Source organism: Sarcophilus harrisii, chromosome 2, assembly GCF_902635505.1.
Source record: "Sarcophilus harrisii chromosome 2, mSarHar1.11, whole genome shotgun sequence".
Lineage (NCBI taxonomy): Eukaryota > Metazoa > Chordata > Mammalia > Dasyuromorphia > Dasyuridae > Sarcophilus > Sarcophilus harrisii.
This window is the reverse complement of record NC_045427.1, coordinates 220,216,915-220,242,843: the sequence shown is the minus strand read 5'-3', so window position 1 is coordinate 220,242,843 and position 25,929 is coordinate 220,216,915. Positions and strand designations below refer to the sequence as shown.

The 25,929-nt window shown below is 43.1% G+C and overlaps 1 protein-coding gene and 1 pseudogene across 1 annotated transcript; both read right to left on the bottom strand.

Annotated features, from left to right (window-relative positions):
- On the bottom strand, positions 1-25,929 carry GCK (glucokinase). Its single transcript, XM_031951537.1, has 10 exons — positions 25,600-25,929; positions 16,867-17,029; positions 14,514-14,668; positions 13,380-13,499; positions 11,942-12,037; positions 11,514-11,613; positions 8,246-8,429; positions 6,177-6,332; positions 4,792-5,025; positions 1-1,695 (listed from the first exon to the last, which is right to left on the bottom strand). The coding sequence occupies exons 1-10, from the start codon at positions 25,627-25,629 to the stop codon at positions 1,551-1,553; spliced, it is 1,383 nt and encodes a 460-aa protein (XP_031807397.1). The 5' UTR covers positions 25,630-25,929; the 3' UTR covers positions 1-1,550.
- LOC111718600 lies at positions 6,503-6,601 on the bottom strand (annotated as a pseudogene).

Here is a 25,929-nt window from a genome sequence, read left to right as displayed (position 1 = left end):
TTCAAATTTTTCTTTATTTAAAAATAAAAAGACAATCAGGGAAGGAATTGGAAAGGAGCGTGATGAGTATGCTGGCTTCACAATGTGGAAAGGAAGGCCTGGGCTGCACGTATGTGTGTTTTGTGTTTCGATGGGTATATAATCTACAGGGGAGACCGGTACTAAGGCTGGCTCCGGGGCCTTCCTCTGGAGAGTGACTTGGGAAGGCTCTTACAATCAGAGCCCCAGGGAGACACACGGGCTTCCGGCTCAGAGAGAGGCAGGGGGCCTTGTCCTTCTGTGCATCGTGGCCAGACTGCGGTGGTATATTTCTGGCACACAGGGATACCCCCTGGCTCATGCAACTTGCCAGACTGGGATCGGGGTTGGGGAAGGTGCCAGATGACTTCTTCCCTCTTGCTGAGGTTCTGCTCATTTTAAATTACTGAGTGTATTTCCATACTGAGAAAAAGGACCAAGGCCCACCCGGGTGAGACCGCCTTACCTGAGGATGCAGGGAATCTGTGCTCTTTGGTTCTCTCGGTGGCACAAGTAGGTTATTCCCCCCAACACCCTCAGGACTGAAGTCCTCAGGTTCCTGCCTTCTGGGACCCAGGAGAGAGAGAGGGGAGAATCTTTTGAGTCTGAGTACAGCCCAGTGATCCTCATAGGGGGCAGACTGGCAGGGATCAGGAGCTTGCCCCATGGGGCATCCACAGGTCAGCCATTTAAAAGGAAGCCGGCTGTGGCCTCCCTGCACCAAGCTAGAGTCACACCAGGAATAGACCCTCCCTGGCTGCCAATGGGTTTCAATCAAGGGCCTGGCTATTGGCTAGGAAGAGAGGGTGGGCTGTGGGGGTGGGGAGGTATGAGGAAATGGAAGAGGGAGACACAAAGTGGTGGGCTTGGGCAGAGCTGTGTAAGAGGCCATTCTTTAAGGTCAGAGCTTTTAATGAGAGAGCAACAAAGACTTTGTCCCAGGGCACCAGAACGTGGAGGTTGCTGAAAGCCCGGTCCTGGGACATACTTCCTTCCCCAATGGTTGAGCTTTGTTTCCCCCTACTCTGCCCACTTCCACCCACTACAAGTCAGCCCTTCAGCAGCACAGAAATCTGGCGGTACCCAGGAGTACTCTTTTTCCCTGATGGCCGCAGCCCAAGTGAATTCCCCCAGCATCCTTTCCCTTGATCCAGACACAAAAATTCCTAGTTATGGATCTCTTTGAAGCCATTCCTTCTCTGCCAGGTCTTTCCCCCTGGTCCTTATGGGGGGGGGGTTCCTTGAGCTGAGTACTGTGCCCGTTTACCACAGATGGGTAAGTCCCCCATCCGTGGAGAGGCCATCAGCCGCTGCATGGAGAGAAACAAGCTGCCTTGCACCCTCAGCTTTCTCCTTTGGGAGAAGGAACAACCCCCAAGAGTAAATCTTCCCGGGCACTCATGATCAGCAAAGGCCCAGCCTCCTTCAGGTGAGCAGTTCTGTCCTGAGCAGTCAAGGCCTGAGGAGCTGGGGAGCAGCTTGCTGTGAGCGCGCCCTGGCAGCTGCCCTGGCAGGCGGGGGCCTCCACTGCTTCACTGGCTAAGCATGCAGGCCTTTTTGCAGGCCACGGCAGAGACAAGGGCAGCCCCCCGGCCGCTGCCCTCCTCTGACTGGATAAAGGTGATGTCACAACAGGGGGCCAGCTGCCGCACAGTAGCATGGAATCGGTGTTTGAAGCTGCAGAGACACAAGAGAGAAATAATGGGAAAGGGGGTCCCCGGCAGGGTGGAAGGAGCCGCCCCATCCCCATCCTCCTTATCTGCCGGACTCTTCAGCTTCCCTCTGTCCTGAAGTTGTTCAGTTAGCTCTCAAACATAGGCCCAAAGTGGCCAGGTAGATCATAGGATCTTGAGAAGGGCCTCAAAGGCCAGCTCGTTCAGTTCTCTTTCATGTTTACACCCTTTTCTGCTTTTCCACATCTGTATGATTTTTGTCACCCGACACATTGCCAACTTTTAAATACTTGAGAAATATGGACCTTCCTTTTAGTTGCCATTAACTAATTGCCAGAGAGCTTTCTTATCTAATTTTTCCAAAGTTCTCTTCAGGTAGTTTGTCTACCCTCTGTGTTCCTATAGAATTCTGCAATCTCTTTGCGCAGTCTTGAACTGGAGAGAAGTATTTGTAGCCCATTCTCTTTGGTTTTCTCAGCATCGTTCCTTCTGATTCTTGTTTAGAGCTTTACTTTAGGGAACTTGGTTCTTCTAGGTTCTAATATCCTATTTATTTCTATAATTCCCTCATCTTCATCCTTGTCATACCCACTAATATTTTTGGACTTCTCTTCTACCTCTGTACTATTTTGTTTGGTGATCTTATCAGCTCTTATGGAATCAATTATCATCTCTATGCTAATTGTTCTCAGCTCTCTTTACTCAGCACTAACCTCTCTCTCAACTTTCAGTCTCACATCTCCAAATGCCTATTGGACTGCTTAAACTTTTTAGCCCACATACATCTAAAACTCAACATGTCCAAAATTGAACTCATTGTCTTCTCTCTTTCTACCTACAGAATTCTGTAGAAGTACAGAGGATAGACAAACCACCTAAAGGAAAATTAAATATGATAGCTCTTTGGCAATTTGTTAATGGTAATTAGAAGGAAGTTCCATATTTCTCAAATATTTATGACACTTTCATTCCCTTTAATTTTCCTGTTGAAGGCACTGCTATATTTCCTAGTTGTCATTTGCTCCACAAATTTAATTAGTTGCCAAGTCCTGTCTGTTCTACTTTTGTAATATCTCATCTTTTCCCTGACATTGCCACTCTCCTGGTAGGGACCCTCTTTGCTTCTTTCCCAGACTATTGAAGCAACCTGCTTGTAGTTCTCCCTACCTCAAGCCTCTCCCCACTCCCATCCATCCTCACCTCAGCTGTCAAATTAATCTTAAAGTGCAAGTCTGGTCCTGTCACTCTCTATTCAGGGGAGTACAGTGGCTCCCTATCACCTTCATAAACAAATACAAAATCCATTATTTGGCATTTAAAGACCTTTATAATCCACCCTGCTCTGACCTTTGGAGTCTTATTTCCCCCATTTATCATACAATTTAGTGAATGGCTGCTTTGCTATTATTTCAGCAGGACTGAAATATTGCTTATTCTTCAGACCTGAAATTCTCTTTCTCTCCTCATCTTTGCTTCCTACCTTCCCTGGCTTCCGTCAAGTCTCCCCTAAAATCCCATCTTCTACAAAAAGCCTTTCCTATCCTCCTTACTGATGTTGTTCAGTCATTTTTCAGTCGTCTATAACTTTTTGTGACTCCCTTAGGTTTTCTTGGGAAAGATATTGTGCTGATTTGCCATTTTCTTCTCCAGTTCACTTTACAGATGAGGAAACTGAGGCAGACAGGATTAAACGACTTACTCAGGGCCACACAGTTGGTAAGTGTCTGAGGCCAGATTTGAACTCAGAAGATGAGTCTTCCTGACTCCTGGCCTGGTGCTTGCACTATGGCATCACCTTGCTGCCCTTAATGCTGGTGCCTTCCCTCTACTGAGCATTTCCATTTAATTCTGTATATCTTGTTTGTACACAGTTGTTGTCCCTTCTAATAGAGTATGAACGTCCATTATTTTGCTTTTGGGTGGGGAGGGGGATCCTCATCACTTAACATAGAGCCTGGCACATAGCAGGTGCTTAATAAATACTTGCCAATTGACTGAAGCCCAGAGAGATTCAAAGGTTAATAGGTCTGGAAAGCACTTCAGAGGCATCTAGTTCAACCCTCTCATTTTAGAAATGAGGAAACTTTGGCCCAGGAATGTTAAGTAACCTGTCCAAGATAACACATTTATTAAGCATCAGATTAGGGTTTAAACTCAGTTCCTCTGGCTTCAGAACCACACAAAGTCCTCGAGTTGTAGAGAAGCTAAAATGTTGCCCAAGTTCGACTTTGACTAGACTTCTTTCCCCTCTTTGTGATTTTGGACTGAAAAAGGGGCAGAGAGGATCAGGAAGGAATAAAGGGAAGGAATGGAATAAAAACCAAAGACTGGTTTTCCCCTTTCCTTTCTCCCTTCACCAAATACTGTTGGTTGAGCCCCAGAGCTTAGCACAGTATTGGGCACAAGGGAGTTGCTTAGGACTGCTTATTGACTGATTAACTGGAAAGCCTTCCTTCAAGCCTTCTGGTCTGTTAAGAAAGCGGAGAAGGTGGACGAGTTCAGTTCCACATCTGTGCCCTGACAAAGAGGCTCTAATAGCTGATGCAGGAAAAGGGAGGGAGAGGAATGCTGACATCGGAAGGGTGGCAAAGGGGCTTTCCAGACCAATTCAGGAAGTGGGGGAGGAGTTCTAGTTTCACTTATGAACCCAGGAGAGAGTCCAAAGGTGATGTGAGGAGGCTCAAGGCTGGAGATGGCTGGCCCTTCAGTCAGCCCAAGTTCAAATCTTGCCTCTGACACACCTGAGTTATGTGGCCATGGACTTATCCCCACTTTACCCACTTAGGACCCAGGTGACTCTCTCTGACTATGTTAAGGGCCGGCAGAGGATGTATATCAGTGGAGACAGTTTCCACGTGGGAAAGTTCCTCTGAAATGCTGAAGCATTAGAAAGGATTTGTATCTGATGACCAAAGCTGTAAGACACCAAGGTAAGACCGCAGATTGAGAGAGCTTGACATGTATGGTTCGCCCTTTTCCTGCTGCTCACAGCCTTGGCTCTTGAGTTTCCAATTCATCTCAGGACTGTCAGTGGCTCGGGAGTGGCTGTAGCTATCTACCTCTGCCACCAGCATCTCTGGGGCGGGGCCGCGGGGCTCACCTGGGGTGCAGTTTGTAGACAGAGCCGTCCACACCGACGGTGATCCTCATGACCTCCTCGCTGCGACTTTCCCGCATGCGGTTGATGACACCTGCTAACCCTGCGGAGCACATCTGGGCTGCCCGGGTGGAGACACTCTCACAGACCATGCGCACAATATCACAGTCTGTGGTGGAGGGAAGCAGTCCCAGAGTACTCAGGATGTTGTAGATCTGCTTTCGGTCCCCAGAATCACTGTGGGAGGGAAGACAGAGGACATACTGGGGGACCCACAGAGCAAGCAAGACTTGTCAAATGAGCTAGTGTTGAATCCACTGCCTTAGATAATGCTCTCCTTCTCTCTCTCTCTCTCTCTCTCTCTCTCTCTCTCTCTCTCTCTCTTTCTCTCTCTCTCTCTCTCTCTCTGTCTCTCTCTGTCTCTCTCTGTCTCTCTCTCTCTCTCTCTGTCTCTGTCTCTGTCTCCCTCTCTCTCTCTCTCTCAGTATGTGAGCACGTGTATGTGACTGGGTTGACAAACAACCATCTCAAAATTCAGTCTGCTGAGTTCCAAATGACAGGCCAACCAGGCTAATATTGTTTGCTTTGTTTGAGTTAGGATTTTTTGGTTTTTGATGGGGGGAGGACTTTGCAGGGAGAGAAGTGGTCTTTTTGATCTGGATTTTTATTGGTATAGAACAACTTTTATCCTTTTATTAAAGCATAATGTCCTTATAGTATTTCTTGAGATGTCAAGGAAAAATGAAAAGGTTCTTTGATGCCCTGGGTGGAGTATCATGTTGAATTTATACACAGACATGGACTAGAGAATCCCATAGGACGGATAGGCATGGATGGATTTCAATCTTTATCCTTGGAGGGAAAACACACTTCAATGAGACCAGAAATCCATGTGGAACATTTTATTAGCTGAGGGAACTCCCAATGTAGAAATTACCTCCACTGATATAGATTAGCAACTGGTCTTTAACTGATCATCCTAGACTGTTATCTGGGGAACTGAGAGGATGAGTGACTTGCTCTGAGTCACACAGCAAACTTGTGTCAGAGGCAGAATTTGAATCTAGATCTTCTTGATTCTAAGATCAGCATTCTATCCATTATTGGGGGATATTATTTTTGTGCTCTTTGGTCATTTGGTTAGTGATAGTTTAACTCAGTTAAATGTATTAGTTCAGATTTACCTAAAATCTAAGGTGTTGAGTACAAATTGAAAAAAGTCAGGAACCATAGTAGGGCAAGATCACACACAGGAACCATAGTAGGGCAAGATCTATGAGCTAGCTAGCCATAGAGAGAGCTGTCTGGAGGGAGGGTTCCTACCCTAGGACTCTGTTCCCTATGGGACCTGAGGGGACAAGATGACTGAACATAGGGTGGTGAGATACCTCTCCACTTGGGAGACGAAACGGGTCTCGAAGGCCCCCCGGGTCCTCAGCTGTTCAGATGCTTCCCCGTTGAAGAGCAAATTCTCATCTACCAGTTTCAGTAGAACCAGCCTCACGATCTCCCCCATGTACTTGCCCCCGATGATCTTCTCATAACTGTGTGGGTGAAGGAGAGCGTTGGTCATCAAGTGACAGTCACAGTCATTCAAATGAACCCAAAGTGCCTACCCCTGCCCTCCCCTTCTCTCACTTCCCTGACCTTTAGCACCAGAGCCCTGGGCCTATCCCATAGGAAAATAACCAAGGTATTTTTTTGGTTTGTTTTGAAAAACAGGGAATGCTTCAAAAATTTTCATGTTATCCTTGTACAGAGACCATACCAATCTAATATCATTCCATTTTTAATATAGGTACTGCCAAAGTGAGCAGAGAGCCCAAAAATCTAGGTACCTGGACCTTCAATGACTTCTGGAGATCTAAAGTGGAGTGACCCTCAGAGGGTGTATATGTACTTATGGGTGAGAAAGGATTTATGGGAAAGGAAAGGATATCGTGTGGCTATGTGTGCTGGTTTCTTTCATCTGTGAAAAGAAGGCAGATAAAAAAAAAGAATGCAAAGAATGCAAAAAAAAAAAAAAAGAATACCAATTTTAAAAATTGAAAAAACAGAACACTGGAAGCAGATGTGGACAGACATGGTTCAGCATTTTCTGGTTTTGCTTTCTTGTTTTTCTTTATTACAAAGGGGGGATTGTAGTGGAGCACATTAGGGGATGAGGCGTGGACTGTCATACATGGTCCCTGGATCAGTGTGGGGTGTTTCAGTGTAAATCTTTGTGAGAAGGGAGGTTTTCTTTGGGATAAGGAGGATTATAGAGAAATAATTGAATTCCATTAAGAGTATTAATAACATTTTTTCCCTCTGAGGGAATTGGAGGTAAGTGCCTTGCCCAGGGTCACACAGCTAGGAAGTGTTAAGTGTCTGAGATCACATTTGAACTCAGGTCCTCCTGACTTCAGGGCTGGTGTTCTACCCACTGCTCCACCTAGCTGCCCCAACATTTTTTTTTCCAAAAAAGAGAAAGAACCCTAGGCTAGATGTCAGAAAACCTGGGTTTCAGATCTGGCTCTGTCAGTGACTATCTGTGAGATCCTAAGGGAGCTGTGATAGATGATTTCTAGGGTTGTCTTTTCTTCTTCCAAGATTTGGTTAATCTGTAGCATGAAGGGAGATTATATAAACCCTCCTTCCCCAAGAGCTATTTAAAAACAAGATAATTATCTCTGGGTCTGGCACACTTGAGAGGTGATAGAAAGCAGAAGGTTAGATAAGACAGAAAGCTTCTTTCACACAGATGAATTTCATGACAGCTCCTGGACTGTGTCAGGACTGCAAGGTCATCTTGTGTAGAAAGACTTGAATTATTATTATTATTTTTGCTTTAAAGTTTTTAAATTTGCTTCTCATTCTCAGATGCTAAAGCATTTGAGCCCCATAGCTTTAGGAGTTGTTCAGCTCTACGGACATGTGAGACATACTGACTGCTCCAGATCCTTGGTAACTTTCCATGCCAGGAGCCCTCCAGCTTAGTCCTGAAAGCCAGGCCCTAGTATGAGGCCTTTATATTCTATATCTGGCCCAAGAAGCATTCAATCATGCTTCTTAGTAAGGAATGAGACGTTGTGCATACATACATTAGACACTTTCCCCAAAGTAAGCAGGTGAACTATCACCTGTTTCTGGAAGATAGATAATCTCCTCCAGAAGTCAATTCAAGGAGAATGTGGGAGAGGGGAACAGAAGGAAGCAATGAAAGGAATATATAAGGAGAAATTCCTATATCTCCTCAAAGATAGAATTACCGTTAAATTTAAATGCATGAGTACCAGTGACAGGAACTCAGCCAGCAATATCAGAGTAAAAGCATCTCACTTTACGCCAGATAGTGAAGGAGGATGGAGGGCAAGGTTGAGGGAGAGGGCTGCCTGGGAGAGAGGTCACGTGACTGCGTCAGGGAGGAGCTGAGCAGGGTTTGGGAATCAGGGAGCTATGCCCAAAGGGTCCTTACAGCTGCTGACCGGGGTTCAGGGAGGTCTCATCCACCACCCGGTCATACTCCAGCAGGAACTCGTCAAGTTCTCCAGCATCCCCAAAGGCTCCCCACTCGGTGTTCACACACATGCGGCCTTCGTCCCCTTCCACCAGTTCCACGTTCTCCATCTCCTCCATGTAGCAGGCGTTACACCCCGTGCCTAGGGAGAGACAGACCTTGTGTGAGACTCAGAGAAGCCCCCTGAGTGCTGGGTGTTCCCAGGAGAACCGTGGGGGAAACAGGAGACCAGGGCACTCCTGACAGATCCCACAAGACAGTCTCACTCAGCCTCCCCTCTCTGAGCTCACAGTTATCCCAGCTGGAGCTCACAGCTCCAAGGAACAGTGTCTCGTGGGATGCTACTGCGGCTTTCCTTCTGACCACAGACTTTTCCCTCTGGGCCCAGAGAAACCAAAATCAAGCTTTTTGTTGAGCTTTCATCCATCCTTGGGAAAGGGTGGCAGTAACTCTCATTTACCAGAGGAGGAAATCTCTTTAGCCTTCTATTCTCCCCCAGTGCTGTAGCCTATTCTCCCCATGTATGTCTACAAGCATCCTCAGTCTCTGAGTGGGAGGGGACCTCAGAGGCCACTGGATCTCCAGTCCACTCTGTCACATATGCACATAAAGGCTGGTCACAACACCATGCTTTACTCCTCCCTACAGCCCAAACAAGGGAGAGGTAACGTCTTCAACTTTGGCAGCTCCCTGGAGTTGAGTTGTCTTAACTGGTGGGGAAGGGAAAACTCACCTAGTCCACTTCATAGACCGGCCTGCCTCAGCCACTCATCAGGCCGGTCTATGAAGTGCCCAGCCACCTGCCCAGTCACCCTTCCTCCTCTGTCTTTTGCACTCAGAACAATATTCAGATCAATACTATCGCCATTAGTCTACATGACATGACAATCTATCATCCCAAGGCTTCACTCACAGTTCCAATGACTGCCTGGATTAAAACTGCCTTCCTTGCAACCGTTCCCCTGCATGCAGATGTATGCTGGAGTTATCCCTTATGGACTCTTGCAAAAGCCAATTGTTAAAATTTTAGTGCCGGCACTTATACCTTGGAAATAGGCAAGTCACAAATCAGGACTTACTGTTTTGCTGATTGTCTGGACTTAAGAAAGTGATGGAGAAAATGTTAATAATGTGGAGTAAACTTGAAAGTGTGTGAAAACTTATTTCCTGAAAAGCTGATTGTTAAACATCTACTAGCACATCATTGCATATCTATGTTACGCTATGTTATGTTATATTGTATTTTGTTATATTAGAACACAAACTTCTTGAGGGCAGGAGTTATTTCAGTCTTGAATTTATATTTCTAGTACCTAGCACAGTACCTGGAATATAGGATGCTCAAACAAATACTTGTTAATTAATTGATGATTTGGTCAAGCATCATATGAAGGACCCAAATTTTCCCACAAGCTGGGGTCTGGTTTCTAAGATAAGTAGAGCACTGGTTTGAGACAACCAGGGCCAATCCATAGATTTGAGAAGTCTAAGTTGAGATAAATAGCTCATTTTTTTCAGAATTAATTGTTTTGTTTAATGTTTTTTCTAATGAATATGAACTAATATGACCTTTAAAAATCATTACATATTCTGTCAATAAAAAGTTATTATAATAAAAAATAAATAAATAAAATAAAAATCATTACATAGTTCTAAATGTGGAATCAAGTAAGAGGTGATGGCTTACAAATCTTAAATAATTAGATCAATGTGAATAATAATAATATACTTTTTATAATATTAGTAAAAATAATTAGTAAATAATTAGTAAAATAATTAGTAAATAATTAGTAAAAAAGTGGTCTATTTTTTTTTTTTTTACCACAACCCTAGGTATAATCTAAAACTCAACTCTTTCAAAGGCTCACTCAAGTTGGTGAAAGGCAAAATTTTTCAGGTAAAGCACAATTTAAAAATTAGGGATAAGAAATTAAGAAACCATGTTCAGGTCAATTATTACACAATGAGCTTTTATTTAGGGCTTGAGATGCAGTGAGTGCATACAGAGATTCATCCCAGGATGCCAGTTGCTGTAAGGGAGGTCACAATGGCGTTTGCAGTGGGCAGGACAGATTTCTGGCACTCTGAGTCTGAGTTCAGATTCAGAACTCAGAGGGTTGTTGTGCATAGATCTGTGTTTGAGGAGATCAACCCAGCCCTCTATTAGTTTCCTATTTTAATTCATTAGTCTAATTAATTAAGCTGTTTAATGACTGAATACTATGAGTGCCCACTAAACTGGGTGCCCTAAGGAAAAGCCCCATTCACCTTGCCTTAGTTATGACTCAGAGGTAGCCTGAACTATCATTACTTTTAATTAACCTCCCTCATCTGGGAAAATGTGAGCGGGGCACATTCAATTTGTTGGGGGAAAATTTTTGTTCAAAAATCCAGTTGTCTATGTTGTTATCCACTTGAGAAATGACTTGAGTCTTCTAAAACAGAGAAAAGTTAAATTTCATTCTAAAAGCATTTAGTAAGCACCTACTGGATGCAAGACACTGTGCTAGGCACTGGGGATACAAACATAAGAGCAACATCATACCTGCCCTTACGATCTAACAAGTGGCTATAAAATCAATATAAATTATGATAAAATATAAATGCAGCCTGAAAGGGGTCAGGGCAGAGGAGAGCTTAAGGAGGACAGCATGCTTTAGTGGAAATAGCAGTGGATTTTGAACCAGAAGATTTGGGTTCCAGTTCAGGCTCTGACATTTGTATCACTTTGGGCAAACCTACTCAACCCCTGTATGACTAAATTTCCCCAACTGTGAAAGGAGAGGGTCAGATTAGGAGATCACTAAGGTCTTTCCCAGTTCTAAATCCTATAATTTAAAAAAAGTAGTCTAAGGAAATTTGAGGGAGAGATACCACTTTTTAAGTGAAGGATCAGGGACATCTGAGCTGGGTCTTGAAGGACCAGAGGGATCTCAGAAAAAGAGAGATGTAGAGGAAGTGCCTCCCAGGCATGAGAGGTGTCCTGTGCAGGTGCACAGAGTGGAGAAAAGGGTAGGACGAGACTGGGGAAAGAAGCTAGCAGTCTAGGGAATGGAAGAGAGAATAAAATAGAAAGGCAGGAACAAGTGGGAAAGCTGTCTAGTCCTTCTAGAACTGAACATGGCCTTAGATGTGAGAGGTAATTCTCAGAGGACCTTCCAGCTTCTGAAAAGTATTTGAATATTTAAGCCTAAAGTACATGGGGCACAAGGAGAGAGCTTCTTACCAACAATCATGCCGACCTCACACTGGCGGTCTTCATAGTAGCAGGAAATCATTGTCGCCACTGTGTCGTTGACCATGGCAACAACATCCATCTCAAAGTCCTGCAGAGAAGCAGGAGCATGAGGAGATGGAGCACCCAAGGAGGAGTAAGGGTAGGGAGGAAGAGGGGGCTGCAATGATTAATTTGGGGGGAAGGGGTGTGCAGGAGGGAAAGGGGCTCTTGCTGAGTCAGGGCTTTTCCTCCCAAACCAGGCAGTGCTCCCAAGGTAAACATTGCCCTAGCCTCAGAGGCAATGGTGGGAAAGAAAGAAGGATGCTTGAAAGGGACAGTAGAGCTGAGCAGATCACCCAGTTCACAGGCCAGAAACACTGAGGGGTGGGGAGAAGAGAGAGCTTTGGGTAACTTGATAGGCAAGGTTTCCATCTCACCCCACGCCGCTTGATAGCATCTCTCAAGAGCCCGACTATGTTGTTCCCTTCGGCACCTGATGCTTTGAAGCCTTTTGTCCAGTTGAGAAGGATTCCCTTTGAGGAGAAGGAAAACCATTTGTAATATTACTGTCTACTAGTTTGGAAGTATATGGAGCTTCTCTAAACAAGTCCTTCTACTGGAAACTATATTCAGGGCAGCAAGAAACAGATATCATGAGCAACTTTTCTCATAGAAGCAGTAGTATGCTGGTAAATGTTTAATAACCAGTTCTCCCATTTCCCTCCCCTTCTCCTTTTTCTTCTTCCTCTCTCCCTCTTTTGCTCCCTCTCCCTTTCCCTCTCCTTCCCTCCCTCCCCACCTCCTTTCTCTCTCTCTGTCTCTCTCTCTGTCTCTCTCTGTCTCTCTGTCTCTCTGTCTCTCTCTCTCTCTCTGTCTCTCTCTCTCTCTCTCTCTATATATATATATATATATGTATATGTATATATACACACATATATAAACATGTACATACATACAAGACACACTTTTAAATTGAAATTGCAATATCGATATTTTTTCACCACTTTCTTAAGTTACACAATCAACAAAGCAATAAATTGAGTCTGTATTTGTAACTGTTTGCTGATTTCCAAAGTGTAAATGCTCATGCTGAAAATTTAACAATAAGTTCTCATGAGTCTAACCGGGCTCCCACTCACCCCTGCTAAGAAGCTCTAGTAACTTCACATCAGGGATACACACATACCTACTATATACACACATCAATACATTCATTCACTCAATTGTTGTTTGTCCTCCATTCTCAAAGAGCACCATGACATCCAGGACGTGATGACTGTATTTAAGGGAGGCCTCATTCTTTCCTCCAGGGCCATCTGAGTCAATGGTAAGATACTGATCAGGACTTTTGAAGATGGCCTTGACCTTTTTAAGCTAAGATCTTTCCCAAGTCTCCCTTTATCTCTTTTCAGTGATTAAGGCTAGGTAAGAAATAAGGCAAAGAATGGTCTCTTTTACCTAGTCAAAAAAAATTAGTATGGGAGGGGAACACTCTCTCAATAGATCTTTATTGGATGACTATTATATACCTAAAATATAATATATACCAAACTACCTAGTGATATGAGTGGAAGATAAAAGAAACAAGAGATTGTCCCATTATGTAGTTTACTACAGGTGTTATCTCACCATTATATAGAAGGAGGAGAACATTGAGACACTGAAAAAAGAGACAGAGATTCACATTTTTAAAAAAAGAGAGTTTGAATAAGTTCTTTTGGGATTAAGAACAATTTGTTTCTTTTTCGAAGACCTGTTGTTCATATCAAGCCACACATTGTAGCGGAAAGGATGCTGGAGTTGGAGCCAAATGATGTTGTAAAAGGCCAGTGGATGCTGGAGCCGGAGTCAGAGGATGCTGGTCCAAATACCTACCTTGTCAATGTCTTCATGCCGCACGGGGAAGGAGAATGTGAAGCCCAGAGGCAACTTTTTATGTTTCATATGGTGTTTGTCCAGGAAATCAGAAATGCATTCAGAGATGTAGTCAAATAGCTGGGAAGCACAAGAACATAGAGGATGCCGTAAGTCCCAATGGAGAGAAGGCCATGCCTGCCCTAAAACAAAGATGAATTTTCCTCCCAGGGACAAAGTCTGCTCCACATTGGGAGGGGACTCTGGCAGATACGAGAAGAAGATGTATAATTGTGCTCTCATCTGTGGCCATTCAGCTGCACAATGATCTAAAGTTAGGGAGCAGTAATAACAGTACCATGGCCCAGTGCCGTGATATCCTACTATCTCCTCTTGAAATGACTTTGTATTTATGGACTTAGAGTTCCGTTGGATGTGACTAGAAGAATGGAAGCTCTCTGAGATTCAAGGTTGGGTTGTTTCTTTATACTGTATCCTCAGTACCTAGGCTTGTGCCTGATAACAACAGAAACTTAACAAATATTTGATAAATGGAGTGGAATCAGTGCTGGGATATCTTGTCTGAAGAGAAAGCATCCTTCCCTTCCCTTCTCACCTAAGAATGATGACTATTGGCATCTGGCTGCAGAATGTTAACATAATAAAAATGATGCACAAGCATATTTTATTGGGTTCTTTCCTTACAGAAGGTGGGTATCTGGTAGGTAGTTTAAGTATTATTTCATTTCTCTCCCATCTCCAATTGCCATTTTCCAGGCAGGGAAACTGAGAAAAGTCAAGTTGTTTGACCAGCCACCTAGTTAGACAATGTCATGGTTCAGATTAAATTCCAATTTGTCCTCTGACTCTGAATCCCAGGCTCTTTCCACAGTTCAGTGAACTCCTTTATGCAGCTGCTCCTTGGGTTTTGGCCACTCACTCTCTCTGGGAATCAAGTCCAAAATTCTCCTTCTGAAGCCATTCCTTCAGGGAATTGGGAGAGTTTTCCCAATAGAGGAATGTTCCATGAGACTACTAGTTATTGGGGAGGACCCAAGGTCATCCCAGCTCCTCCTGAGCTCTGGCCCTTGTCATCCCTGAGACCCCAGGAGAGGACACACTTGACTAGATGTCTTACTCCAGGCCAGTCCTCACCATTTCTGCCGTTCCTGTCATGGCATCCTCAGGGATGGAGTACATCTGATGTTTTGTCTTCACACTCCACTGACCCTCCTCTCCTTCTCCCACTTTTACCAACATTACCCGGAAATTTGTGCCGCCCAGATCCAAGGAGAGGAAATCTCCCACTTCTACAACCCAAAAGAGAAACAAGACACTCATTAAATGCTTCCTGTATTGCAGAGTGGATGTAGCAAACCATCTTCTAGTCTTGACCAGGAAACTAATTTTGGAGCAGGAAAAAGGCCCAGGATACAGGCAAGGATGCCACACATTCAGAGAAGAAAGAGAAGGATGTAATAAGGGATGGGCCAGAAGAATGTATGTGTGTGGGGGTGGTCATTTCCCCAGGGACTATAGCATGGCTGGATTTAGATATGGAAGAAAACTAATTCTCCATTTTATTGATGAGGACTTAACTAAGGCTTACAGAGATAAAAGACTTGTCCAAGATCCTATAGGAGTAAGTAACTGTTCTGGAATTTGAAGCTAAGTCATTGGTCATAGATGTAGAGCTGGAAGGGACCTCTGAGGTCATATAGTCGGTTCCCTCTTTTTACAGATGAGGAAACCAAACCAACAGAGGTCCAATGGTTTTCCCTGGTCAAACAGGGAGTAGTAAGTCGGGTAGCTGGGATTGAAATCCAGGTTCTCTGACTCTGGAGCTAGTGCTCTCTCATGTGGAGCTGTGCCACATGGCCTTACTTCCTCACAGAGGGCTTGATCCACATCTACAAGATCTGTGAGTATTCTTGAAGGATACTTGAAGTTGAGGATGGGAAGGATCAGAACCAGGGAAGAGCAGCAGAGAGAACCAGCTAACCAGAGATAAGGGCCACGATTGTATGCTCCTGACTCCCTGGCAGGCCCTTTACCAGCACAGTGGGATGAGATGCTCTCACTAGAGGGTCACAATAGTAAGTGGTAGGAGGGCTACGGAGGGTCAAAGTATAGACTAGGGGACTGAAGGGTCAGTGGGACAAATTGTTCCCAGGAAAGAAATATCACCCCCTGAAAGGGACACAAGTAGGGAAGACCAGAGGAGGTAGGATGGGGCTGTGGGTGAAAATCTGTCAAATGGCTTTTTTCTGAGAAAGAAAGATTCAGAGAAGACAAAAGCATAGAGGAATTAGTAGATATTGAAAATCAGTAGATACTAAAATCAGAAGAATAAGGAAATCAGCAAAGAATCTAAAAAAAGCAGAGTTTGAGTAAGCATTGGGCAGCGCCGAATATTCCCCAGGAAGGCCCAAGAAAACTAGTGCTCTTATTTCAGAGACTAGGCTGGGAACAAGTCAAAAAGGCTGATTTACTGAGACAAATCAAAGCATCCCTTATATTTATTCAAAACTCTTTGATGATGTTCAGCTTGAGGGTCATAAAGGGCCAACCTTAGAGTCAGTAAGGCCTGGGTTTAGACCCTGCTTCTAATACCTATCAGTTGTGTAATCCTGTGCAAGTTTCCTCCACCCCAGATAGCTCTTTAAGAGTAGGAGTTATAGATCAGTTGCTGATTTCTATCAGTGAAGGATGTTTCCACAACTGGGGTTCCCTATATTGATGAAATCAAAAAAACATACCAAAAGAAAACTTTTGGAATCAGTTGAATTGATGAGTAAATGGATGGATGGATGGATAAATGGATGGATGAGTGAACCAATGAAGGGATGAGTAAGTACATGAATGAATGAATGGGTTTTCCTACCAGGAAAGAAGAAGGCCCTAAGCAGATGACCAGTTTTGATAATCAAACTACACTGAATTCCACCATATCTAATTCTTATTTTGATTATCTGTGACGTAGACTTGGATTCCATTTGTAAACAATCATCTTAAGATTTTGTGGCTGGAAAAAAAAATCTGGTGACAGCTCCTCTGACCTTTAGCTAGGCGAGGTCGTCAGATAAAAGACCTCTTGTTTGTTGGCCCACCCAGGTACAAAACCCTTCCAATTTATTGTGCCCTGCTGGCACAGCTATTAAGGATCCCAGATTACCTCTGCACCCCTATGAGATCTCAGAAGAGAACTTTGAAGATTAATTTGTTAATTTACAAGTTATGGACCCAGTCAGGTGCATAGAGGTGAGTTTGGTGGAAATCCAGGGTTTGATCATCCCTGAACAAGACCGTGGCCAAGGTCATGGATCAGTAAAACTGAGAGCAGACCAATAATCAGGACATAGGCAAATGTATGCAGTTCCCTCCTCTCAATGGTCTTTTACAATCTTATACGTAAGGAGAGCTCCACCTGGTGTAGATTTAAGGAATCACAGAACTAGGAGCCCATTAGGAAATGGGAGCCCTTTCATATCTATGGGACTGTAGCTACCTGACCCCTCGGGGGTGGAGCGCACGTAAGTGGGGAGCATCTTCACACTGGCTTCTTCATGGGTCTCCAGCCGCAGGCCCCGGTCCATCTCCTTCTGCATCCTCCTCATCACTTTCTTTAGGTCTTCTTCCTGTAGCCTGAACTCAGACAAGATTTGTTCCACCTGACACAGGAGAGAGGAGAATCAAGAGCACAGATAATAAAAAGAGAAGGACACAGTTACATGATCCCTAAGGAACAACTCTTAATCCGGTTGTGAATTTTTAAAACTATATTTAAATTTTAAAATAATATTTACAGGTGAGAAAAGTACTGAACATGGAATGCTAGACTTGGAATCAGAAGATTTAAGTTCTTGGATCCTGCTAAGAAAGTATTGATTACTGTTTGATTAAGTTTCATTAATACAAATCTCTAAATTATTTTGTAGTTTATAATTTACACAGGTTTTTTTTTTTAAAACTAATATTTTCTTTCCCTCTAATTACATGTAAAGACAATTAAACATTCATTCTTTAAAATTTAGAGTTCCAAATTTCCTCAATTCCTCACTTCCTGACATGGTAAACAGTCTGATAAAGGTTATACACATGCAACCATGCAAAACATTTCCATATTAGTTATATTGTGAAAAAAAGTCACAGAACCAAAAGAAAAAAAAAACATGAAAAAAAATCAAGAAAGTAAACAATAGTATGCTTTGGAGGCCGATGACATTTTTCATCATAAACCCCTTGGAACTGTCTTGGATCATCATATTTCTGAGAATACGTAAGTCGTTCACAGCTGATGACTATACAATATTGCTATTACTGTGCACATTGTTGTCCTGGTTCTGCTCATTTCATTTTATGCAAGTTTAAAAAAAATAATTTTCCTAAACAGCCTTGGAAATATACAATATAGTCTACCTGTTTTTGTTTCCCTTTACCATCTGACCTTTATAACTAAGCCCCACTAAGTCCCTCCCAAGCATCCAGCAGCAGCTCTGTCCAGAATAAACAAACAGCAGGGAAACTCAGTCACCTCCTGGCCTGTGATCCAGGCAGCCCCAAAGAGATAACAGGTGCTGTTTGGTAAACCCCCTCCTCGCCTTACATATTTTCCTGACTAATCTTCTTGACTTTGTCCAATCTTTGCAGAGCTCTCAGGAAATAAACATGACCCATAATAGGGATTAGAAGGGTAAAACCCAATTAGGGGAAATATGATTTGTGCTCTGGGAGATGCTCCTTTCCTGAGGCAGCTCACATTATCACTAGGGCCTTGTTCCCTCTTTATCTGGCTTGAGAGATGAAAGGGAAAGAAGCCTTCTGAACAGATAAGAAAATGCCCTTTTTCATAGCCTATCTCTTCCTGCCCCCTCTTCCAGTTTTACTAACAACCAAGTCCAATTTACTCATTTTACAGACAAGGAAACTGAGGTCACTGGTTAAGTGACTGGTTAATTAGCAGAGTCAAGATGTGAACTTGGGTTTTTTGACTCATTTCAATCCACAAGCATTTATTATGCTGATAAGTGGTAATTGTTGTTCAGTTTTTTTCAGTCATGTCTGATTCTTTGTGATACTATTTGGAGTTTTCTTGGCAAAGATACTGAAGTACCTTGCTATTTTATTTTTCATCTCAACTGTAAAATGGGCACCATAATAGCACCTACCTCCCAGGACTGTTATGAGGATTGAATGAGATAATATTATAAATATTGTGCTTTATAAAAGCACTTAGCACAGTAATCAGCATATAGCAGGGGATTGATTAATGCTCATTTTCTTTCTTCCTCCTTCATCAGAAAATAGAGATAATAATATTTTCTTTGAAGTAAATATACTTTAATATATGTATATTATATATACATAGTAAATATATAAGGGTTCATAAGAAGCTCAGATGAGATTATTGCCAAGTTCTGTGTCTGATTCTTTGTGACCCTATTTGTGGTTTTCTTGGCAAAGATATTAGAGTACTTTGCCATTTTTCTTTCCAACTCATTTTCCAGATGAGGAAACTGAGACAAATACTGATTTATCAGGGTCAAACAACTAATAAATGTCTAAGACCAGATCTGAATTCAAGAAGATGAATCTTGGTGACTCTGGGTTCAGTATTGTATCCACTGTGCCCCCCACTTGCCCCCAAATGAGAGCATTATCTATATTAACATAGATTTAGAAAATTTAAAGAACTACAAAAATGACAATTATTACTATTATCACTGGGTGAGGATAGCCTGCTAGATTCTCAAGAGCCCAGATCAGTGGGAGCCAATATGTATCCTCTTGAGTCTCCCATGATTACTGCAGGACTGTGACTTTGTGTGTAGCACTGTAGAAAAATGAGGTTTTTCATCAGAGACCTGAACTCAGCCAAATCCTAGCTCCTTGTTAGCTTCCTGTATGATCGCAGGTGATCCATCTCATTTTTATGGATCTTCTTCATCTGTAAAAAGAGGGGTTTGGACTGAATGACTTTGAAAACTCTTCCAGCTCTATATTCTACGATCCTACAGGCATGGTTCATTTGAGGTCAATGGAGCAAGACAAAAAATGGGGCAGATAGTGAGGTTTTAAAAATATTTTCAGGAATTGTACGTTTAATTTATATTGGATTACTTGCTGTCTTAGGGGAGGGGAGAAAGGAGGGAGAAAGAAAAATATGGAACATGAGGTTTTGCAAAGGTGGATGTTGAAAACTATCTTTGCGTGTATTCTGAAAAATAAAAAGGTATTATAAAAAAAAACCCACCACACACAAAAAAAAGTAAACCATTTTCAGGAAGAGCCATGAGAAAGGCTCCCAATGTACTACCCAAGAGCAGTCTGCTTTACTGCAATTCTTAAAATGTTAGAGAATAGGAATCCTTTAGAAATCACACGGTCTCCCCTTTTATTTAATACATGAGGACTTGCTGAGGTTATATACATAGTAACCAGAGAGAAAGAATTTGAACAAGTCTTCTAATGCCCAGGTGAATTCTTCTTTCCTGCCCCAGGCTGTAAGGGGCAATGGCACCAAGGTCTAGGTATACCTAAGCCACATTCCAGCCTGAGCCCTAAAGGCCTTCTGACAGTCTAGATTGATTTTATACCCTTTGGTTATTTCTAGAGCCATCTTCAGGAACATCTCAGGGTATTCTGGGCTGGGGCTTAAAAAAAAAAAATCACTTTCTCCCCTCCCTGACATGTTTTTATCCAGGTGAAAATAAGTTTAGAGGTCGGCTGGTTGTATAGATAGAAAGCCATCCTTGGACCGGGAAGACTTGAGTGTAGGTTTTGCTTCTGATATTCGTGGACTGTTTGACTCTGGATAGTTCACTTAACCTCAAAGAGTCCCATAAAAATGTGTAAGATCATTGGTAATAATGATCTGCCCATCTGCATTGGTGGAAAGAATTTCCACACCGAGGACTCATTGGTGAGTGAAATCATAGGCACAGAATTGGGGGGTGGGGGTGGAAACAGATTAAAATGAACTTCCAGGGCTCTCTGAAAGGATAAGAGAAATCACACACACAAAAAAAAAAAAAGCCTGAAGGGTGGGAAATGAAGAGATGAGATAGATCACCAGGGACTCATTTTTCCTTCTAATTATTTAGAGCTAAGCTGCATATCATTATTTAGCAACATCTGGTGGAAATGCTTTCCTGGCCCCTCCCTAAATTACTGTTCAGTCACTGACATCGCAACAGTTGTACCCCTAAAGCCCTGGGACCTAGGTCCCCTGCTGTCTCTAGCCCAGAAATGCATCAGGCAAGGAGGAAAATATATTCCAGGGCAATTTCCTCAAGGACTCTGGCCTGTATCTAATGCAGTCCTAAATCCTGATTTCTCTGGTTTTCTCTAAATGCCAACTAAAGTCCCATCTTCTAAAGGAAGCCTTTCCCTGCTCTTAATTTTGGTGCCTTTCCTCTGTTATCCTGTACAGAGCTTGTTTATATATACTTGTTAGTATGTTGTCTCCTCCATTAGACTGTAAGTTCCTTCGAGGGCAGGGATTGCCTTTTGACCTTTTAAAAATCCTCAGCACTTAGTGTCTGGTGCATAGTAAGCACTTAATGTTTTTTTGATCGCTTAATAATGAGTAATTCCCTTTATTTCTAGAGACAGTGGGGGTGGGGAGGGGAGTTGATTTTAGAAACTCAGACAGTAATGAAAATCACTGGAAATCACCATTTGTAAGCCTTTTCTCTCTACCAACTCCTGCTGTCAAACTTTTTGCTATACAAGTATTAGAGACAAATCACAGAGATCACAGGATTAGAAAATTTAGATCTGGAATTAGTCTTAACCAGGGCAGGGTAATTTGGGCAATGCCTCAGGGCACTGAATTTTAACATGAATTCACTCAGCAGCTACATGTCCCAGTAGTGACTACTTCTCTCCCAGTTGAATTTGTCTTAATTTCTTCTTCTATTTTTATACCATGGATTACAAAATTGATTTTATGCTTTCAGGGCAAGTTCATATTTGTTTCATGATACCCAAAGGCCTCTAGCTGAAAGGACCTTAGAGATTATCTAATGTAGTGGTTCTCAAAATGTGACATGGGGTCCTCTGGACATCCTTGATGTCCAGCAGGTCTACAAATTCAAAAATAATTTTCATAATAACATTAGGATGATTTAATTTTTCATATGATAATTATCAATAGATATAACTCATATAAACTAAAGTTATCGGTGGATGAAGATGGTTCTCAATTATTTTTTATTAATTAATTTTAATAAAGGCATCTGAATACCAGCCCTGAAAGTTCTCCTGAGTTCAAATCTAGTCTCAGATACTTAACACTTTCTAGCTGTGTGATCCTAGGCAAGTGTCACTTAACCCCAACTGCCTCAGCAAAACAAACAAACAAACAAACAAAAAACAAAAACAAAAAGAGAGTAAAGGGATCCTGAAACCAAAAGCCTGGAAAACTGTCTAATTCAACCAAGAGGCCTAGAGTTGGAGTGACTTAAGTCACATAGAAAATAAACAAAGAATTGAAGATTCCTCTGAAAACTGTCACCTATATCAAATTCATGCAACTCAAAGGCGACAACATATTCTGGGGGAAAGACTGCTGGACTTGTGCTCAAATGCTGCCTTTGCCACTTACTATCTGTGTGACCTTGGATGAGGTGAACTTCATAAAATAATTAATATATGATAATTACTAAATAATCCCTTAATAAAATGAGGGTTAAGGACTACACAACTCTGAAAATTCCTTCCTGTTCTAGGACTGCTTGAAAGTAGAATAGCACTCAATCAAACAATAAAGGAAGATGCAGCTCAAGCACCTCTCCTTTGTTCCCAAAGGACTCACTATAAATTTGTGTTTATTCACTTTTATATTTCTATATGTACTCGTGGTCTCTCTCCATTAAGGTCTGTGAGAGTGGGGATTGTTTCCTTTTTTGCACTTGTATCCCCAGCACTTGGTGCATTGCCTGGAACATAGTAGGTACTCTTTTGAACAAGGAATACTTGCCCCTATCCCTGTAGCTGACCTCTTCTCCCCTTCTCCTCTTCTCTTCCTTGCTCCATCATGCATGAAAGCAAATAAAATCTGGGTGCCCTTATGGTGCCGATCCTGTAAGAGCCCATCAAGGACTTCATTTAGTCCTAAACATCCCTGCTCATCTACCTTCTCAGGACTCTCTGGCTTCCCATTTAGCCTGTTCTCTCTCCTTGTTTGTAGTAGAATTAGTCTTAGTCAAAGGCAATCAGGAGAGAGGATGCTGCCTTCCACCACCAGGGGGAATCCCCAGGTCTCCCTGTCTGGCCCTCCTACCAGATGGTAAACAGTTGGCAGCAGCCTGCCCACACAGGAAGCTACAGGGCTGCCCTGTCCAAATGCTGACCAGGCTGATTTAGGACTAGGTCATGAGTCATCTCTGTTAGCCACCAGGAATGCCCCTGTCCGAGCCGGAGGGCAAAGCATGCTCGGGACTGGCTGCCCATGTCAGAGTGGGCAGCACATTTTCTGGCTCCTCCTGCCATACGCCAGATCTGGGACTCCTCAGGTATGTTGGAGGTAGCCCTGACTCAGAACAGACAAATTCTTTCTCAGGAGCTTCTAGGCTAAAGAAGAAACAATAACTTCCTGAAGGTGGGTCCATTAATCAGTTCACCCTAACAAACTACCCCAAATTCACCCCGAGTCAAGACAAATCAACAAACATTTATTAAGCCTTTACTATGTGGCAGGTTGGGTAACTAGGGGGTACAGTAGATAGGGCAACAGGCCCGGAGTCAGGAAAACCTGAGTTCAAATCTATTCCCAGTTACCCTCCTAGCTGTGTGACCCTGGGTAAGTCACCCGACCTTGTTTGCCTCAGTTTCCTCATCTGTAAAATGAGTTGTAAAATGAGGAAATGGCAAACCACTCCAGTATCTTTGTTTAGAAAATCCCAAATATGGTCATGAAGAGTCAAATATGACTAAGATAAGTGAACAACAACAACAGATAGGCTAGTTATTGTGCTAAGTTCTGGGAATAGATAGAAAGGCAAGAACAGTCCTTGGCCTTGAAGAGAAAATATATTATTAACTGTATATAACAAACAAGATACCTATAGATAACCCAAAGGGAAGAGAACAGCAGAGGGAATCCATAGCACAAAAGGGGTCTGGGAAAGTCTTTTTATAGAAGACAAGATTTTAGCTGGCACTTAAAAGAAATCTGGCAAAGATCCTTAGTCATCAACAAATAACAAGATCACAGGATCTCAAGATTAAAGATTTGGAGCCAGAAGGGGCTTTGTGGATCAAGTAGTCCTTCTTCCTCATTTTACAAATGAGGATTTGAGATCTAGAGAGGGAAAATGTTTTGCTCAAGATTACACAGGTAGATAAGTAACAGGAATGAGATTTGAATCCAGAACCTGAGTCCAAATCCAACATTTTCTCTGTCTTATATTATCTCTGAATTAAAGAATTTAGATGTGAAAGATACTTTAGCAGACATCCAATCCAACCCGTATGTTAAAAAATGAGCAGTACCCCATACTTTGGGATGGTTATCTAAACTCTGTTTGAAGGCTTCCAGTGATAGGGAGCTCACTGGAGCTAATCCTGGAGATAACCCATTCCACTTCGGGAGAGTTCTATTTGTTAATGAGCCTCTCCTTACCATATAGCCTAAACCTGCCTCTCTGGAACATTCCCTAATTGCTCCAGTTCTGTCTGGATCCAGGCAGAACAAATCTAATTCCCCTTGCATGTGATAGTCCTAAAGATACTTGAGAATAATCATATCTCCCCACAAACATGCCCCACTCTCCTTTTTTCTCCCTACCCCATTCTTCTCTTCTTTGGGTTTATATGTACAGAAGGAATGCTGTAGGGCTGATTCTCTCCGGAGAACACTTCCTTCCTAGCAGAGTGGAGTGACATGACAGAAATAGGAGGCATCCTGTGCTGGGCAAACCAAACCACCACCACCTCCCTGACCACCATCTTCCCTTAGACCTGGGACAGCTCAGTACTCTGAATACAAGAGCCCTGAAAATAGAGGTGTCCCTCAAACTGCTTCACTGTTTGCATACAAGACCCTGACGTCCCCACTGAGAAAAACTGTGGAGAAGGGACCCACCTTACTCCACATTATTAGCCACAACTGCCAATCAGCAGCTACCAATGCACAGATGAGCAGAGAAGCCCTGGAGATGGCAGCATACTTCAAAACATCGATCCTACTTCCAGCCCAGCCCTCAGGTCCATTTTCTGTGCAAGTGGATTCTATAGAGAGGGGAAGGTTATCCCTGCCAGTTGTTAACTAATGGACATAGGGCACCCTGAGAGACCATGGGCCAGTGACTTGGGTCACTATTACCATTCTGACCACCAACTCCTCTCAGACCATGATGCAGACTGCCCGGACACTGAACTTAAGAACCTTTGGGACAGCAATAGCCAGAGCCTGTAGCCATCATCCTGGGAGGCAGATTTTATGGAAGATGCAGTGCTATAATCACATTTATTAAAGACCCAGAAAGGAAAATCTGTCCACCAAACCACTGCCATTGCCAAATGGTTCCATAGAAACAGATAAGATTTTAACACTAGAAAAGATATTAAAATATAAGCACTGACATCTGCTTTGCAGCTGTACCCTAAGGACCATGGGATTTTTCCATGGAATTTGCAACTGAAACCTCCCATATGCTGACTCCCCCATTAGAATGTGTTGTTCTTGAGAGCAGGCACTGTCATAATCTTCTGTTTATATTCCCCAGCTCTTAGCACTGTTCTGCATATAGTAAGCACTTAATGGATGCTTTATTCAGTCATTCATTTTTGGTCCCCTCCTTGGAGGTGTGCTCTGGGTAAATACTGATCATATGTCTCAAGGGATCAAGACCAGGAGGTGTTCACTAGAGAAAGGCCTTTCCTCTGCCAAGTGATACCAGTACCTTGCATCCTGAGGTTGGGGTTTGCCCAGAGAAAAACCTGACCCTCAGTAAACGTTTCTGGCTAATCCTGCAAACAACTATTGCTCCAAGTACACCTGGGACATCAGTCCCCAGAATTTTTAACCTAGGAAATTGAAGATGTGAGATGTTCCTCACCCATGATCAAGAGGGATGTCCCTATGTCCCTAAAAAAGGCTCCTAGCCTGTGATCCTATGAATTCTGGCTTAGGTCCAGCCCTGTTAGTCATTAGGAGATCTGGCAGAGTTTCTCCAAATTCCTGGGACATGTCTGAAGTGAGAAGAGAAAGGTTTATTCTTGGGAAGGTCCTTACCAGAGCCAAGGTTGATTGGTTCCGTTTCATTATGACAACTCTTCTCTCATGAGGAGGTCAACGGTTTGGGGGATCTGCTGGCTGAGCCTCCCTAGGACCAGAGATTCTTGCTCCTTTTTATGCCTGAAGTTTGGCCATTGCCATTGGAGAAGAACGAGTCCATTTCTACGTGCTGCCTGCCAAAAGGCAAGGGGCAGCAACTGGCCACGAGCTTCTGACCACTGGAAGTAAGGAAGGTCACAAGCTGTTGAAATACTCTGCCATGTGTGAGGAAGCAGGGGGTGTGGCAAGAAGAAAGAGGCAGGCATGCTGTCCTGAGGCCAGGGCAAC

Coding starts and splice junctions, on each gene's coding strand:
- GCK (XM_031951537.1), bottom strand. CDS start 25,629: ATGAAACGGAACCAATCAACCTTGGCTCTG. Junction 14,669..16,866: donor CTCCACCCCCGAGGGGTCAG/GTAGCTACAGTC, acceptor TTTGGGTTGTAG/AAGTGGGAGATTTCCTCTCC. Junction 6,333..8,245: donor CTGAACCCCGGTCAGCAGCT/GTAAGGACCCTT, acceptor TCACCCACACAG/TTATGAGAAGATCATCGGGG.